This window comes from Ailuropoda melanoleuca, chromosome 14, assembly GCF_002007445.2.
Source record: "Ailuropoda melanoleuca isolate Jingjing chromosome 14, ASM200744v2, whole genome shotgun sequence".
Taxonomy (NCBI): Eukaryota; Metazoa; Chordata; class Mammalia; order Carnivora; family Ursidae; genus Ailuropoda; species Ailuropoda melanoleuca.
Window position 1 is genome coordinate 9,604,780 of NC_048231.1, and position 18,434 is coordinate 9,623,213.

The 18,434-nt window shown below is 37.6% G+C and overlaps 1 protein-coding gene across 16 annotated transcripts in view; it reads left to right on the forward strand.

Moving 5' to 3' along the window:
- RAD51B (RAD51 paralog B) overlaps positions 1–18,434 on the forward strand; it is a 623,368-nt gene that overhangs the window by 19,361 nt on the left and 585,573 nt on the right. For all 16 annotated transcript variants that reach the window (XR_004620514.1, XR_004620515.1, XR_004620516.1 and 13 more), the window contains one exon: positions 10,098–10,234. Coding sequence is in view for 12 of the 16 variants with exons in the window: in XM_034643366.1 (XP_034499257.1) it covers positions 10,098–10,234 (137 nt within the window). In the remaining 4 variants the exon portion in view is untranslated. The remainder of the gene's footprint in view (positions 1–10,097; positions 10,235–18,434) is intronic.

Genomic DNA, 18,434 nt, shown 5'->3' on the forward strand with positions numbered 1-18,434 from the left:
AAGTATCTCTAATATCTGTATATCTGTAGTTGCATATTTATAGATTTGTTAAATATTGCTGTTTAACAAATCATTCCAAAGTTTAGAGGCTAAAAACAGCAAGAAAGACTTATCATCTCACGGTTTCTGTGAGTCAGGAATTCAGGAGCATCTTAGCTGGTTTTCTGGTTATGGTCTCTCATGAGATTATAGTCAAGGTATTGGTGAGGCTGCAGTCATCTGAAAACCTAACTGGAGCTGGCTGGGATGCTTCCAGGATGGCTCACTTATGTGGCTGGGAAGTTGGTCCTGGCTGTTGGCAGGAAGGCTCACTTATTGGCCACCTGGACCTCTCCACAGGACTGCTCGCCTGTCTTCCTGACATGGCAGTTGACTTTCCTGGAGTGATCTCAGAGTGATCTCAGAGAACAAAGTAGAAATGGCATTGTCTCTTACGGCCTAGCTTTGGAAGTTACATAGTGTTACTTCTGCTGTATTCTATTACACAGACACACCTGTTACAGTGTGGGAGGGGAATACAGAAGGGTGCGAATACCAGAGCGAGATCACTGGGTCCTTCTTAGAGCCTGGCTTTCACTATGTGAGTGTGTTTATATACGGATGCATGCATATATGTGTGTGTGTGTGTGTGTGTGTGTGTATGTGTGTAAGTTTTAAAAAACTTTAAATTATTACCTCTCTGTTCTCAGAGACTTTGTGGTAGACAGAATTCTCAAATGGCCTCCCAAAGATGCTCTGCCATAATCCCTGGAACTTGTGCATATGACGAGATATCAGTCCCATTATTATGGTATGTTCTATGGCACAGTTGACTTTAAGGGAGGGAGATTATCCTGCTCTACTTCCGTGGGCCCTTGAAAACTGAGCTTTCTCTGGCTAAAGAAGGAGAAACCAGAAAGACTGTGAAAAGGAATGTAGGTAGGTGGCCTCTAGAAGCAGTGAGCAGCCCTCGGATGACAGTCAGAAAGGCAGCAGGGAGCTCAGATCCACAGCTGCAGAGTCGTGGATTTTGCTCAGCTGGCACCTTGCTTTTGGCCTGTGAGACTGAGTAGAGAGCCCAGTCAAGCCCACGACTGACTGCTAACCTACAGAAGTGTGAGATAAGAAATGGGTATTGTTTTAGGCTGTTAAGTTTGTGGTAATTTGTTACAGAGCGACAGAGAACTACTGTGTATCAGTGGAGGTGTCTAATTAATTGCCCTGGATGATCTTTGTTTCTTGTTAAAAGGTAAAACCTAGAGTCCCAGATATCAGGTAGAAGTTAGAACTGGTGGAGGTGAGAGAGAGGTAAGGTAACTGGTAGAATAAACTTAGATGACGCCTGGAGACGATGAAGGGAGTAAGAATAAATCTGGAAACATTCTGCTGGCATTTTTATAGCTGTTCTTTCCTGATTCCCCAGTTTTGATTGATTTGAATGTCACTGAATCTCTATAGATGTGGTTACAGCACCAAGATCAAAAAGTGGAACAAGAGAAGCACTACTCGTGCTGAAAGCAGAAGCAGCAGAGGGGAAAATCAAAGAGAAACCGCCTCTGCGGAATCACAGATGAAATTGAACTAGAGGGCTTGGTCCCATTCCCTGAGAACATCAAATTCCTTACTTGAGGAATATCTAAGCAGATAATTCTGCATCTGTTATTACTGATGATTGGTAGTAAAGATATGTTTGAAATTTAAAATTTAAAAGTTTACATTATGTGGAGGTCAAACCACATGGTAGCCTTCTCATAGGGGATCATGTAGATTAAATCAGTGTTTCTCAATCCTGTTTTCATTTTCTCCCTTTAGGAACTTTTTAGACATTTTTTTTTTTCTAATGAAGTCCTCCCTCCCCACGAGATTTTAATACTACAAATACACTATATACCTGTTTATGTACTGTCTGTATATCTGTGTTTTAGATAGAAAAAGAGTAAAATCTACCCCCCCCATCAAAACCAGGTTTCACCCTTGGGGTGAAGATCACCCCTGCTGAGAATGTAAACTAAAGATGCTAATGTGATTCGGTAAAATTAAGCTTGTATTTAAAGGGATCGCCAAACTTTCATATTATAATCCTGAGGTTACTGGACTAGAGAACTGGTCCAAACTCATGTCAACAAAAAGGGATATAAGATCTGCATATCTTTGTTCAAGAGTACCTCTGGAAGAGTAAACCTGTGAAACACTGCCAAGTCTTCACAGCATTTAAGAGGGATGGTTATACCCAGATCCTTGCTCTAAATACTAAGAAAGGACGTAGTACCTTTTTATATTATTTGTATTTCCTGACTCATTTCTATGCTTTGTTCATGATTAAGGAGACCAGGTGTCCTCCTTGAGTGGGTCAGTTTTGCTTTTGAAGTGACTATTCTTATATCCCAAAAAGGTAGCAGGATGCCAGAGTCCTATTTTGGCATCCTAATTTTTCCTCAGAACAGTTAAATATACAGTTCTTTTTCTTTCATATTGGCAAGGTTAGCTGTGGACTGTAAGATCACAGGAGCCAAGAAGGCGGCAGGGTTGTAAACTTAAATGCCTACAAGGGCCAGGCATGTGATAGAAATGCATAAACAGTGAAGTACAAGACATAAATACTTATTAGTCAATTCTGGCTGCTTACACTGCTTACAACAGCAGCAAACATTTATTTTTCTTGCTCATGGATGTGTAGGTTGGCCAAGATGGGTCTCATCTCCTTCAAAATATAGTCAGGTTAAGGTGTGCTCCATGTGTAACAACAGCAGTAGGATTAGTAGGGAGAAATTTCTAATTGGGTTCCTTGACTATAATCCGCTGACATGGTTCATTATCCTGCCCAGTGTTTTGAAAGGCAAGATAACCAGGTCTCTGTCCTAATACAGGAGTTTAGCAGATGTGGTTGATTGGATCATTGTTCCTAATTCTTCACTCACTTCCTGGTTTAGAAATAAACATCTTTCTCCATAAAGATTTCATAGAATCTTTTATATGGCACATGTTATATGATTGTTAAATGAATGATTATGTCGCTTGATACTGTTTGATTTTTTTTTTTTTTAACGTGAAGCTTGGGGTACTTTTCATTTCCATGTCCTCTTGTGTTTTTCTGCTGTTCCCCTCCCTTCTCCTTTTTCATCTCTTCCCATGTACTTGAAAGATAGCAGTTGTTAATGTGAAATAAGAGGGAGTGGTGGAGAAAATCCAAGGTATAAAATCTTCCACATGCTGATGTAAAGTAATTTAAGATCACGGTTTTTTTTTTTCACAAGGCTAAGTGCTACCTAGCCTTTCTGAGACTGAGATTTTATTCGTTTTAGGATTTTGAGAATTAGTTATTTTTCAAATGAATTCTATAGGTCTGAAGGCCTAATCATATTTCTACATAATTGTAGAGCAAATGGAGACAAATGATGGGTGAGGGGTGTCATTAAAAAAAAAATACGAAGTTTCCAAAGCTCTTTTCTCAGGTCAGAACCAGGCAGTCTTTACATTTTCTCGGGTGAAGTATTGGTTTGGCAGATGGCCCATCCTGTTGCCTCCATCTTGAATGAGAGGAGAGTTAACTTTGTTTTAGGTCCTAACAGGTCCAGGTTTCACATTCATCTCAACCATTCAATCTCTCTAAAGGTTAAAATGACGAGGCTTCATTTTTATTTCGGTACAATTAGACTTTCTTTTCTTGCGAATAATTCTCTTTCTCCTTTAAACTAATTATTAATATTTGCTTCCTTGTTGATAACCACTGGTTATTTTCTTTCAGTTCTTTTTTCTCAGGCAGGGTTGAAGCCCAGAATCTAAACTATATGAAGCTGATTGTATTTTACTGGTGTCTTCTGTGCGTCAATGTTGTATTCACTCTGAGTTTCCAAGAAGCAACTAACTGAGACTATTCTGGTTTGGCATGTTCTCTCTTTCTAACCACCATTGGAGCTGAACCTGGGAACTGAACACAACTTGAAATTTTGTGGTTTGGCTGGTAGAATTCAGAGCTAAACTATCTGAAGCTAAAAATTATTAATGTTGAAATGTTTTAACCCACTAAGTAAACCTGAAAAAATAATGAAATTTAACTCCAGTCAGTGCATCAGAATTGCATACAGCATAACTTTCTTTGAGTCTAGGAAGAGAGTGAAAAATGTATGAAGAGGATCTGAGATTGCCAAAGAATTAGAAATTAGCTATTAGAGCTTAAATTAATGTAATTATCGAACTTTGAATGTGAGGTAAAAACAAAACAAACCCAGAAATCTTAAAATGGTATTCACATAATGTTCTGCTTTTCCCTAGACTATACTGAATAGTATGTGAAAATAATGATGTAGAAAAAATGCCAGTTATACTTGTTCAAGTTTTCAGATTTTTTAATGTTTTCTTTAAAGATGGAATAATAAGAGAACACCTTACATTTTCATGGGACTTGATATGTTACTGAATGTTTTCATATGTATCATTTTAATTAAAACAATAGCTTATTTTACCTTTCCACTAAAAATCACAAAGCATTTAAGGGGTTTAAGCTCATTAAATCTTAGAACATATTTAAAACCTTGCATATAGATAGTATGTATAGAAAGGCAGTCCTCCGTTCCTCCCATCAGTTAGCACCCTGAAGAGTAACCATTTTTCATTTTCTAGATCCACTTCCAACTTTTACTGACAAAAGTTACCTTTCCTCTGATTTCTGATAATTAACTTGATCCATGCTGTCTTTGATAGTGGTAAAAGAGTGCTTGGGACTCTTTAAAACTAGCGGTTTCCAAAGCAGAATATGTAAGATGGTCTATTAGGTTGGGGGAAAAAAATTTAGAACTTTTATTGCTATTTCAACCTAAAAAATGAAATAAACCTTAATGAGTATTTAATTTTTTATTGACACTGGCATCCTCACTTGGTCTGTATATCAGACTGTCAAGTATAGTCCATGAGGAAATGATACAGAAAGTTGACAGAGGCACCTTGCTGTACCTTTATTTTCAGCATACTGGCATGAATTGTAGTTCTACATACCTAGTTAGATGGATTTTGGATTTAACTAAACCAAATCTCACAAAACAAACAAATGGCAAAAAAGATTCCTGCAAAGAAACCGTATATTGGAATCCATACTAATAATGTGCTAAAAGTGAACCACATGCATAGACAAGTCAGCTGGTGAATCTCCCCTGACTAAAGAAGTAAATCCGTGACAATCTAATTCCATCTGAGAAGACATCCAAAAAATTTTGAAATTCTAGACACAATTTGATATATGGAATTATATCCATTATCATTTATAATGAAACTTTTGCTGTTTTTTTGTCCCTTGAAATACTGAGTAATGATAGTAGGCAGCCATCATAATTAAGAAACATGCAGGATAGGGGCACCTTGGTGGTTCAGTTGGCTGAGCGTCTGGCTCTTAATTTCAGCTCAGGTCATGATCTTGGGGTTGTGGAATCAAGCTCCATGTCAGGCTCCACTCTCAGCATGGAGTCTGCTTATCCCTCTCCTTTTGCTCCTGCCCCTACTCACATGCTTTCTCTCTCTTGCTTGCTCTCTCTCTTTCTCTCCAATAAATCAGTAAAATCTTAAAAAAAAAAAAAAAAAAAGAAACACACAGGATAGGAAGACAAACTTCCATATGTTTTTAGTGACATTTAAAGTCATATGATACATAATTCAGTATCTAGAGAAATATTGCTAAAATTAATGATAGATATTTAAAAGCCTCTTTTGAATTTTCTTAATAGTAAAAGGCCAAATGTAATACATTATTAATAACATTAGGACACACTTATTCTTCCTGTTGCGGTAAAATGAATGAAATAAAACATAGAAAGCAATTTGGCAACAACTTAAATGGATTCTTTTGTGAACAGATACTGTCAGAAGTTATATAGAAATGATTAGAGATGATTTGAAGCATTAAGAATTAAAACAGATTATTTAGTGTGGAACGATGCTGTATAAAGTACAGAAGTTTCTACCATGACCCAGATTATCATCTTAGCTAGATTTTGTTTCAGTAATGAAATACAGGAAGAACTAAATTTTTTGTGTGTGCCATTAAACTAAAGATGAATTAGAGAAGATGTATTCTCCCCAATAAGCTTCCTGAATATAATGTTTATATGACTTCTTGAATATAAATAATCTCTTGAACATAAAACAATGTTTATGAGGGAATTGCCTGGGGTAATGGTAATGTTCTGACTTATAGGGATTTAGATTGCATATATGTATACATTTGTTGGAACTCATCAAATGGTAAATTTAAGATTATGCATTTCACTGTATGTAAAATTTACGCTACAAAAGAAAAGAATCATACATATTAAACTCATGTTAATGATATACATGCTAAATTGTTAAGGGAAAGCATATTGATGTCTCTGACTTACTTTAAAATGTTTTTAATTTTTTTTTTTTTAAATGTTTTTAAAAAACCTGAGACTGAAGCTGGCTCAGTGGGTGGAGCATGCCACTCTTGATCTCGGGGCTGTACGTTTGAGCCCCACATTGGGTATAGGGATTACTTAAAAATAAAATCTTTAAAAAACAAAACCAAACCAAACCTGAGATAGACTGATTAATGTATAGAGGGATGGGTTGTTGGATAGATTAGTCTACTCACAGTAATAGTAAAAATGGTTAAGTAAGTGGTAGGTATATGGACAGACGTTCTCTGTAAGATTCTTTGAACTTTTCTGTTGCATCATCCTTAGGCAGTCGGTAGCAACACAGAAGTTGATGTCAGATGTGTGGAGAGTGCTTCAGGATGGTATTAGTGTTGTTAATTTTTATAAAAACCTGACTAGTGAAGTGTGGAATCTCTATAGCACTCTGTAATGAGATGGGGACTGACCATGATAATCATTTGAATCTCAAGGGCTTCTTTGGTGATCTCACAGCAAAGATTGTAAAAGGGGTGTTGAATTCCACCCATTAAGGATGGGTGAAACATGTTTTTAAGTGAAAAGGTATGTCAAATTTGCTGACCTTTTTTATATGAGAAGTGGCTATGTAATATGCTTCATATAAAATTAAAAATTAACCAACCACCCAAATCAGTGGTTTACTCTGACAACATCCCTTTAAAGTAAAGATAATGTTTTAACAATGAGTGAGAAAGTCATTGCATTTTTGAAGACAGATTAAAATACAGAGTGTTTTTAAAATCATTGCTTGGAAATGTTTCTTTTATAACGTTGTTTTTGTTGTCAAAGGTAAGTATGTTTTGTGAAAACTTTGTTATTTGCACACTTTAAAAACCTTGTAACAATATTTGCTATACTGTTGAAAAATCTTAAAGAGTTTTTATTTTTAAACCAATTGTTAAAAATCTTAAAATGCAGTATCTTTTTTGATTATGTTGTAAGAACAATTGATTGACACAGGGAAAGATGGAAATTTGTTAGTCAAAGTTCAACAAAAACTTTTGCTATGATGGAAGTTACTGAAAAATGAAAATAGTAAGTATGAGTGATGTATTTTAAAAATTTCAGTCCTTGCATTTTTGCAGATATCCTTTTCTCAACTACACAGCCATCGCATGTAAATACTGAAATATGTGGAACTTAGGACCTGATATTTCAATCACTGAATGACAAAATACTTAAATAATAATATAATTTCATTTGTTATTTTCATTATTATCATTGCTTCACTGAAAGTGTTAAGTTTTTATGAGAACTGAAAGATCTGGGGGCACCTGGGTGGTTCAGATGGTTAAGCGTCTGACTCTTTTTTTTTTTTTTTTAAAGATTTTATTTATTTATTTGACAGACAGCCAGCGAGAGAGGGAACACAAGCAGGGGGAGTGGGAGAGGAAGAAGCAGGCTCTCAGCAGAAGAGCCTGATGTGGGGCTCGATCCCATAACGCCGGGATCACGCCCTGAGCCGAAGGCAGACGCTTAACCGCTGTGCCACCCAGGCGCCCCTAAGCGTCTGACTCTTGGCTTAGGTCGTGATCTCAGGGTGGTGGGATTGAGCCCTGTTTTGGGCTCCCTGCTTGGTGGGAATCTGCGTGAGATTCTCTCTCTCTCTTCACCCCTCCCCCTTGCCCTGGCTCAGGCTGTCACTCAAATAAATAAATCTTTTTTTAAAAAAGATTTGTACAACTAATAAGATATGAGGGGCACCTGGGTGGCTCAGTCAGTTAAGTTTCTGCCTTCAGCTCAGGTCGTGATCTCAGGGCCCTGGGATGGAGCCTCCCATTGGGCTCCCTGGTCAGCAGGGAGTCTCCTTCTCCCTCTACCTCGGCCCCTTCCCCCGTTTGTGTGCGCGTGCACTCTCTCTCCCAAATAAGTAAAATCTTTAAAAAAAATCAATAAGATATGGAACTATTTTATTTTTTAAAAATTTTTTATTTTTTTTAAAGATTTTATTTGTTTATTCGACAGAGACAGAGACAGCCAGCGAGAGAGGGAACACAAGCAGGGGGAGTGGGAGAGGAAGAAGCAGGCTCATCGCGGAGAAGCCTGATGTGGGGCTCGATCCCATAATGCCGGGATCACGCCCTGAGCCGAAGGCAGATGGTCAACTGCTGTGCCACCCAGGCGCCCCGATATGGAACTATTTTAAAATGCTTATTTTTAATTTTTTAATCCCCATTTTATGTATGCTTTATATTATATAGAATGTATTAGTAAAATAGTATGTATGTAATAAATATGCATACATCGGAAGACTATACTAAATTTTGTCTGTTTTTGGTTGGTCGGACTATGTAATCAAAAAAGATTGGAGACCCCTTTTCACTGATTACTCATGATCTGGCAAACTGTTATTGGTAGCAATAATTTATTCTGAAAGTCTAAATCACTGTTTAGAGATTATAATAAATCGGCACATAGTTTCTAACTTGTGAGCTTTTGTTTTTTAATGTTGAGCCTTGATAAATGAATGTTAGCTTTAGTCTAAATTTTAAGACTGTGGTTCTCAAAAGTCTACAGCAGCGTAAGCATCCCCTGGGAATTTATTAGAAATGTAAATTCTCAGGCCACGTCCCAGACCTACTGAACCAGAGAGATGTCGGTTAATAAGCTTGCCAGGCGATTCCAGTGCTCACTTAAGTTTGAGAACCACTGGTATAAGTGATGGAGACTCATGGGTCATTCCTTCTTATTTCTCCCTATTTCATGATGTATCTGAGACAGTTTATTCAAATATTTATAGTCTGTCTCAGTCTTAGCTCAGACTTTTTCATCTCCCCCTGAGATTTTTTTCTCTCCTCCTTCCCTCTTCTTCTTTCCCTTCCTTTGTGAAAAATTGTGTTAAAATTACTAGTGTTATTTTCACAAAAGGGATAGCGTTTTTGTTCTTAAAATTTGGATGCCACAGCCAATGTGATAAATAGCATATGTTTAGAGGGGATATATATATTTTTTAGCATTTTCAAATTAATTTTTATTAACTACTTCTAACTAGGCGTGAGAATTTCCTATTTTTTCCCATCTCAAGCATCTTGAATTCAAAATTTATAATCTCAGAATAGCTTTCACCAACTAAAATTTCAAAACACACTTCAAAGTATGAATCACCGAGATTCAATGATTGTTGAGTTTTGTTACATTTGTTTAATCTTTCTCTGTACACACGTGTGTATGTGTGCACATGCCTTTTTTTTTTCTGAAGCATTTGAAAATAAATTGTATACATTAGTAGTCTTCACCCCTAAATTCTTTATTGTTTACAATAAAGATCAAAGCAGCTTTTTAGGGGACTCATACAAAATTGTTCTAAAAGGCCAATTCATAAGAAATGCTAAACCAGTTATTAAAGCCTCTTAAATATTTTCAAGTTCCTTCTATAAATGTCTTAATGAGGAAAAGATCTGGAACTCCCAGTTCTGAATGTATAAATGCACCCTCCAGCCTCTCTCAACCAAAGCTTTTCATTTGAACTACAGAACACAGAGCGTGATTAGAGTGACTATTTTCTCATTTTTCCCAAGGTTGGTATCTAACTAGTACCAACCCAGACTAAGATGTATTAGAATGTTCTAAGGAATGTTAAGAACATTAAGGAACTCCAGGAACCCAGGTTAATGGGACTGTGCAAGTGGCAATTTCTTAAAAGGATTTTGCTTTGACTAGCTTGGGATGTTTATATAAATGATTTTCTTTTCTTTCTTTCTTTTTTTTTTTTTTAAGATTACAGGCCCACCAGGTTGTGGAAAAACTCAGTTTTGTATAATGATGAGCATTTTGGCCACGTTACCCACCAACATGGGAGGATTAGAAGGAGCTGTTGTGTACATCGACACAGAGTCAGCATTTAGTGCTGAAAGGTGGGAGATTTTATTCTTTTCCATTGTAATGTTTAATTTTGTAACTTATTTATAACATGTAACATTTTCAAACATTTTAAGATTTACCTTTTCTTTGAGAGAATGCAGAATGCTAGATACTGTTTTAAATGAATTTCCGTTTGAGATTAACAGAGGAAGAAGTTTCTTTTTGTCTTTTCTATCCCTTTGTCATTGGTTTAAGTGAGGTTGCTGGATAAGCTGTGTTTTGCATAAAGTCAGGGAAAAATAAGTTTAAGAAACAGGCAGGGATATAAGTGGAAATGGAGAAGAGGGGAAATTAGTAGAAAAGACAAAAGGTAAGGTGCTTTGTAACTAATTTTTAGTTGGAAGTTAAATATTAGTGAATGGAAAAGTTGCAAATTTCAAAATACATTTTGATTGAGAAGTATTTCATTTTAATCTTTGCAATAGTATGGTATTCGGTATAAGAAACACACTGATAGTAAGTGTGTCTATGCTTGGAAAGGAAAGATTTCCTTAGTCTGGCAGGAACTTTTAACATTCTATGGTTATTTCAGTAATTCTATACACTTGAAAGTATGTCTGGTCCCCCTTCTCCCCTGCTCTGATTAACCTTCATGAGCAGGAGTACTTGTAGGTCTGGAGACTGATTCAATTCTGTTCTTTTAGTCAAGGTGTAGTATAGATATAGTCCTTTGAACCTGTCTTTAACTGTGTCATTATGAAACATGTCCCTCTCTTATTTCTCTCTAAGGATACTAGTTAGATCAAAGTCTATTCCCTGACCAGATAAGTTCCAAATGGATTGTTTTGCCTAGAGTTTGTTTGCTTTGTTCTGTATTGCTTGGTTATCTGTTCTAAGTATGTGCCACAGGTTTGTCAGCTTTGTGAGTTTGTGTTATATCTTTGTACCTTCAAGGCCAAGTCTAGTGACTGACGCATATTAACTGCTCAGAAAATGTTTGATAAACGAATGGACAGGCATTACTCTCAAATTGTGAAATCTAGATACAATTTCCTACTAAAAGGAATGAGGGTTTTGGGGAAATGGCTGCTTCTGGCACTGGTGCAGGAAATTTTTAAGTTGAGTCTGAAACATCATATTAGATGACAAGGAAGCTATCAAAGACTACTTAGGGGTCAGGAGTCAACCTTTACAGGCTCTCACTGGCCAAAGATGAGACAAATTGACCACCAATAAGATAATAATGATAGTAGATTAAAACCCATGAAATATGTTTAAATTCGTGAGTCTGTAATATAAAGAAATGGAAAGCAGCTAATTGATCAGTATTGGAAAATTTTGGAGATGCAACTCATTATTTTGAAAATGAGTTAAAAAAAAGGAAATCAAACATCTATTCTTTTTCTATATGAACTATATTACTGAGTAACAAATAGGTCTTTTTACAGGGGTATTCCAGCAATAAATGAAGAAGGAATGATAGAATATCACCAAATTACAAACCCCAACAATCTAATGGATCTAGGCATTGAATATTGGCATATAATAAGAAATCCGTATTTTGTCTTTGTCCTGATTCTTGGCCACAGAGCTTCTAAAACCTTTGGAATTTCCTGAGTTAATAGAGGTTCCAGGAGCATCATTTGTTATTCATAATCAGCCCCTTTCAACCATATCTGAGTTTATGCTAATGAAATGACTCTTGGTGGGCCCCTGGATAGCTTCAGATGGGAGCTGGTTGCCAATCATGTGATTATAGAGTGGCAACTTTCAGCTCCACCCAACACCCCCCACCCCCCCTGCCAAAAATCTCTAAATGGTAGGGTGTGGAGAGCTTCTGGGTTGGTGAACACATCAAAGTGCTGGGAGGGTGGTATGCCATGGGGCCCTCCCTGATCTTTTCCTGAGTTGTATCTTTTGTTCTCTGTAATAACTTGGTAATAGTAAAATGCCATCTTGAGTTCTGTGCACCATTCTAGCAAAATTATTGAACTCTTGAGGAAGAGGGTGGGGGAGCTCCTGATTTGTAGTTGCCCAGTTGGTCAGAAGTAGTAGGAGTAGTAGTAGTCCCAGAGGTCCAGGACTTGGGATTAGTGTTTCAAGATGTGGGGGGACAGTCTGAGCCCTTAAACTGTGGAGTCTGAGCTAACTCCAGGTAGTTAAGTGTCTGATATCCAGTTGGTGTCCATAGTGAATTAAAGAATTGCTTGGTATGGAAAACCCAAATACTTGGTGTCAGAAGTGTTGTAAGTAAAAATAGTTCATAAACATAAAAGGCTACTAGCATCACAAAAAGAAAACAAGTCATTGTGGTACCTCCTGATGGAAGAATAGTCAAGCCTGAGTGGGATCAAGCTTTCAGATCCAGCTACCAGTTTACAACATATACAGAGAAGAGAGGAACATGTTAAACTATACCAGAAAGATGAAGTCAGCAAAATCCAAACTGTGGGAAATGACAGAACAAATGATTGTTGGAGTTGGGGTTGGAGGAGGAACCTTTGGATTAAAAGAGATTTGAAAGGTATATTGTTCTCATCACATTGTATACCTTAAATTTATACCATGTTATATGCCAGTTATATCTCAATAAAGCTGGGGAAAAAAGATGTATTGGTCATTTCCAGTGTGATGAACTTATTTGGATCTTAAATAAGTGGTAAAAAAGAACAAAAGCATAAATATATGAGACCACTGGCAATCTGAACACTGAAATATATATGATGCTAACATTGGTCAAGACATTAGTTCACTTAGGTTGTCCAAATGGAGGGTACTCTTCAAATGTCAGTGACTAGCCTTCAACTGACAAGCCAAAGACAAGTTGGAAATGAGGTAAAATTTTAGTCCCTTTATTGGAATTATGTTTGTTTCTTTTCTTTTTTTTTTTTTTTTAGATTTTATTTTAAGTAATCTCTATACCCAACGTGGGGCTCAAACTCCTGACCTCAAGATCAAGAGTTGCTTGCTCTACTGACTGAGGCAGCCAGGTGCCTCTGGAATTATGTTTCATAATTCACAAGGAGCCTTAATGAAGGTCATTAGAGGATAGGGGTTGAAATTTATATTGTTTTTACTTTTCTAGTCTGTTCTCCACAGGCTTGAAGAGTATGGTCATCTGGCTGCCACATGGATTGCATTCTGAGGTGTGGTGATAGGGTCAGGTGGAATCAAAAGTACCAGTCTTCCTTCTGGAGCACCTCCTTCTCCTTCTGGAGAGTTTGTCATGGCTGGTCAGAGAGTGCAGCTGGCTCTGTACTGCCTGGTCCCATTTCATTTGTGCTATTACGGGACTGCTTGACCCCTATTTGGATTTATTGGGGAAGGTTAGTTAATCAGTTAGGAAAGCTTTCTTCTGCAAGTAACTAAATACCCACAGAACAGTAAGTAGGTGGTTGCGGGCACTGATTCTGCCCCTCTGCAATGACAGGGAGACCTTGGGCTGCTGAATTTTTAGGCATCTTATCCAGTCAGCGGGAAGGGAAAAGGCCAGCTATATGTTTTATCAGGAAAATATGTGTTCCCCAGAATAGCTGTCTCTTTCCTTCTGTTGGTTTCCTTTTTCCTCTGGAATTGTCCTGCAGATTTCTCACTGGACCACCCCTATATGCAAGGGAGGGTGGGGAAAGGAGGGGAAAAAGATTGTTATAATAAGCATGATGAGTTTCCTGGGGCTGGTTAACATTGCTGCCTGAGTAAAATTGGGGTTCTCAAAGTAAAGAAGATGTGGGAATGGCTATTGGTAGGTAATTAATAGTGTCTGTCACCACTGGAATCATTTCTGGACTTAGAGAAGAGGTAAAAGCATGAAAATGAGACTCAAAGTGGAATATGTTATCTGATCAGTACAAATGAGAATGTGAATTGAAGGATTATTCTGAAGAAGGTTAAAGGATTTGTATAAAGGGGTGCCTCAGTAGTTCAGTCGGTTAAATGTCCAATCCTTGATTTTGGCTTAGGTCATGATCTCAGGGTCATGAGATTGAGCCCCACATTGAGCTCCACGCAGAGCACGGAGCCTGCTTAAGATTCCCTCTCTCCCTCTAACCCTCCCTGCCCCCCATCCGTCTCCCTGTCGCTCTCTTAAAAAAAAAAAAAACAAACCTCAATTTGCATATAGAGAATTTTGGGTAAGTTATAGAAAGTGGAAAATAATTGTAATTTTTAATTTTAATAATAAATTGCAAGATACCTTTTTATCAAGAAGGAGGGAAAAAACAAAGGAGGAGTAAATAAAACTTGCTTAAGTTTAAAATGCATTAAAAAAAAAAGAAAACCTTGCAGGTGATGTACTTAAAAACACTTTGAAAAGATTAGTTATATATATATACTTTTAAAGATTATTTATTTTAGAGAGAGAGAGAGAGAGCGTGTGCATGAGCAATGGGGAGGGGCAGAAGGAAAGGGAGAGAGAGTCCCAAGCAGACTCTGTACAGAGTCTGTTGTGGCGGAGCTCGTTTTCACGACCCTGAGATCATGACCTGAGCCAAAAGAAACCAAGAGTTGGTCACTCAACCAACTGTGCCACACAGGTGCCCCAATTAGTTGTATTTTTTTAAGGTAGTACACTAGTTCAATTTTACAAATCTTTGAGAAGGTAATCTAAAATAGTATGTTAAGCATGCTATTCACCTTAGACTGATCATATCTCCAAACTGATTAATAATTACATAATAGTAGAGTCTGGTACTAAACCCTCAGGTATTCAGGGACTGCGTTGGGGAGAGGGGAATGCTAAGCAAGAGGAGTTCTGGGTCCTCCTTTCTGATTGATTCAGAAGAGTCTCTTTTTATTTGTTTAACCTATGGGACTTGCGCTTAAGATCTGATATGGTCTTAGACACTCTATGCTTATATGTACCTTAAGAATATGGATAAATAGATTAATCTAGTGACCTGTACAGAAATTTTGGCAACCATGAGAATTCTAGTATTTGTGAATTGAGTGAATACTGTATTATCCCTGTTGGAGGTAATTAAGAAAAGATGGAACCAGAGATTAAGAATAAAAAAGGACGGATGGTAAATAGTAATAGAGGTTTTTCAAGTACCATTTTGGGGGGAATAAAATGGATAAAGGAAGATAAAATTGGGTCTTAGAACTGCAGGTGCGTATGTGTGTGAGGCAAACTGAGGGACTGAAACAAGAGATGGGGCCCGGGACTCTGGAAGGTGGGGGCCCGGGGAAGTGGAATATAGGATTGGGAAGTTAGGAGGTAGAAGTGGACAATCCTGAGTTGTCATGAAATCAGAAAAGCTCTGAAAACTAGGAAGAAATACGTAGTTTAACAGGGGAGGAAGACCTTAAATAGTCACAAACATGTAAAATTGTAACCATTATAGCTCTGTGTACAAAAGAAAGGTGTATGTTGTATTTTTCTGTGTGGAAGCGATAGCCAAGCTTAGATCTGAGGAGCTGCCTGTCGCCTTGCAAGGTGCCAGGTACCCTCCAGCCAGTGAGCTCCAATTCCTACCTGACTAACTAGAGTGTCCCTCTCTGAGATCAGTGTATCAGGAGGGAGGCATGACTTTGTTAATGTTGGTGGCTAGCCATGACTTTGGCTCATTAGGAAGTTAATTACCAGTGTGGTCTTAGGACCATTTACCTATTTGCTTCTTGGCATGAATCCAGGTTGTTTGACTTGGGGGCCAAACAGTAGCGGAGACAGACATTTTTTAAGATGGTTTCATGAGTCTGGGGAGGTTTCACCTTAGTCTAATTTTAGCTGCCTTATGAGTCGAGCTGCCTATGTGAATCTAGGTGAATTAGTGGGGAGATCTTGAAGAGGTTCTAAGATAGAAAATGAAATTAGTCATAAGTACTTACTACAAAAACAAAACTTTGGAATATTCTGGAATTCATATTGTGTATTTATATCACACTGCTGAACAAATACATACTGAATTAATGAACAGAAAAATATTACATATGTACAAGAAGCTTTGAGAAACCATAGACTTCTGTTTCAGCACATTTATGATGCCATATTTCAACTAGAGTTTTGGAAAACTTTTTTTCTTTTTTTACATTAAGCATGTGTTTTGTTTCAAGTTGTCATGTGGTCAGTAATGTACTAATGTACTTTCCTTTTATACAAGAGCTGTGAAGTAACAGGGGGAACTAATAACCAAAACCTGGAACGAATCCAGGCTTCTCCACTTCAATGAATGGTAATTCCATTCCTCCAGATGCTCATCCAATTAGTTGAGAAATCCCTTCAGCTCCTCTTTTGAACTTTACCTTGGGTTCAGTTACATCTAATCAGTTGAGCTCTTCTCCAGGTCAAGTCACCATGATCTCTTATCTGGACTACTGTACTAGCTGGTCTTGCTTTCACCCATGTCCCATGTACAGCCTCTTTGCCTCTTTTCCAAATCTGATGGAGTGATTCTTAAAAAAAAAAAAAAAAAGAAGTCAGAGCATGTCAGTTCTGCTTCCAGGTTTCTTATTTTCCTAAATAATATCTAAACAAAATACCACAGACCTAAGGATCTTATGTGATCCTGGCCCCTGGCTAGCCCTCTGACCTTATTTCCTTTTTAATTAATTAATTAATTAATTTTTTCAAAAGATTTTATTTATTTATTTGAGAGAGAGAAAGAGGAAGCACGAGCAAGGGGGAGAGGCAGATGTAGAGGGAGAAGCAGGCTCACCGGCTGAGCAGGGAGCCCGATACAAGACTTGATCCTAGGACCCTGGGATCATGACCTGAGCTGAAGGCAGATGGTTAACCAATGTGAGCCACCCAGGCACCCTGACCTTATTTCCTTTTATTCTCCTTCTTGTTTCCTGTGTTCCAACTATGTTAGCCTCCTTGTTTATTATTCCTCGATCACCCCAGGCCCTTGTTATATATAGTTCTCTTTTTCTATGCACTCTTCCACTGGATATCAAACGGTTCATTTTCTCATCTCTCTTAAGCCATTGCTCAAATTCACCTTATTAAAGAGGCTTTCCCAGACCACTTTACGTGAAATAGAACTTGCTTACATCTTTCGCAATCTGTTCCCTCATCCTGATTCATTTTTCTTTAGAGCACTTATTACCCGATATATAATATGTATTTGTTTGTCTCTCTCAGTAAACTATAAGTTCCGTGAAGGAAGGTTTTTTTTGTTTTTGTTTTTGTTGTTGTTGTCCATTGTCACATCCTTAGCACCTAGAATGGTGCCTGGCATATAGTAGGTCCTCAATAAATATATAATTAAAAAATATATTTTATCTATTTATTTGAGAGAGAGTGAGGGAGAGGGAGTAGGAGAGAGATCTGAAGCAGACTCTGTACTGAGCACAGAGCCTGACGTGGGGTTGATCCCACAACTGCGAGATCATGGCCCAAGCCAAAACCAAGAATTGGATGCCTGACCAACTGAGCCACCTAGGCGCCCCTCAATAAATATGTTTTGAATGAATGAATCTTATAGTGTGTCCTTGAAAGGAATGCTTTTTATGAAAAAGATGTCCACTAGATGGCATTGCTTTCAAACTTTATGTAATTAATGTCTGGGAGCAAAAGATAGGATCTTTTCTGTTGTTACTCTAGCCAGGAAAGATCTTTGTGATGAAGATTGTCACAAGAAATTGCTATAATTAATGTGAGGCATATAGATACTACATTTGTTTTTGGTTTTTGATTTTTATATTTTTTTAGATATCTTTTCTAAAATTAAAATACTTGGAGAAACTGATTATAGAAAATTATAGCATATTGGTTTGTAAATAACCGTTTGATATAGTTATTTCGTATGGTAACTGTGAATACAGTCACTTTGTGTCCATACATGACCACCTTCCTTCTGAGGGTCCTTAATGGAATGAGAGAGCAGTCATAAGTTCCAGAGCTTTTTACCACTCAAGACACCAGTTGAAATTCAGCCTAGTATTGAAGGCAGAAAATTATTATTGTCTGTTAGTTGTTGTTGCCAATGAGTTAGGTACTCACTGATTAGGATGAGTACTCAGTACCTAATCAGCCGGGCATCCAATTATGAAAAACTTCCATGTTTCTGGCAGATGTTGCCATACCTATCTTATTAAAAATCGGTCCCAAGCGTCAGAGCTTTTAGCTGACTTCTGTAACCAGCTCCAACCTCAGCAAACGGTTGCCCTAATCAAGAAATTTACACATTTCCCTCAAATCCTTGAAATGTACCTGTCCTGCCTGTGCCAATGTCATCTCATTTCTTCCTGCTTTCATTGCTTACCTCATTTCCTCCTTTATTCCACCCTGTGTGTCTCTCTTATGCACTTCCC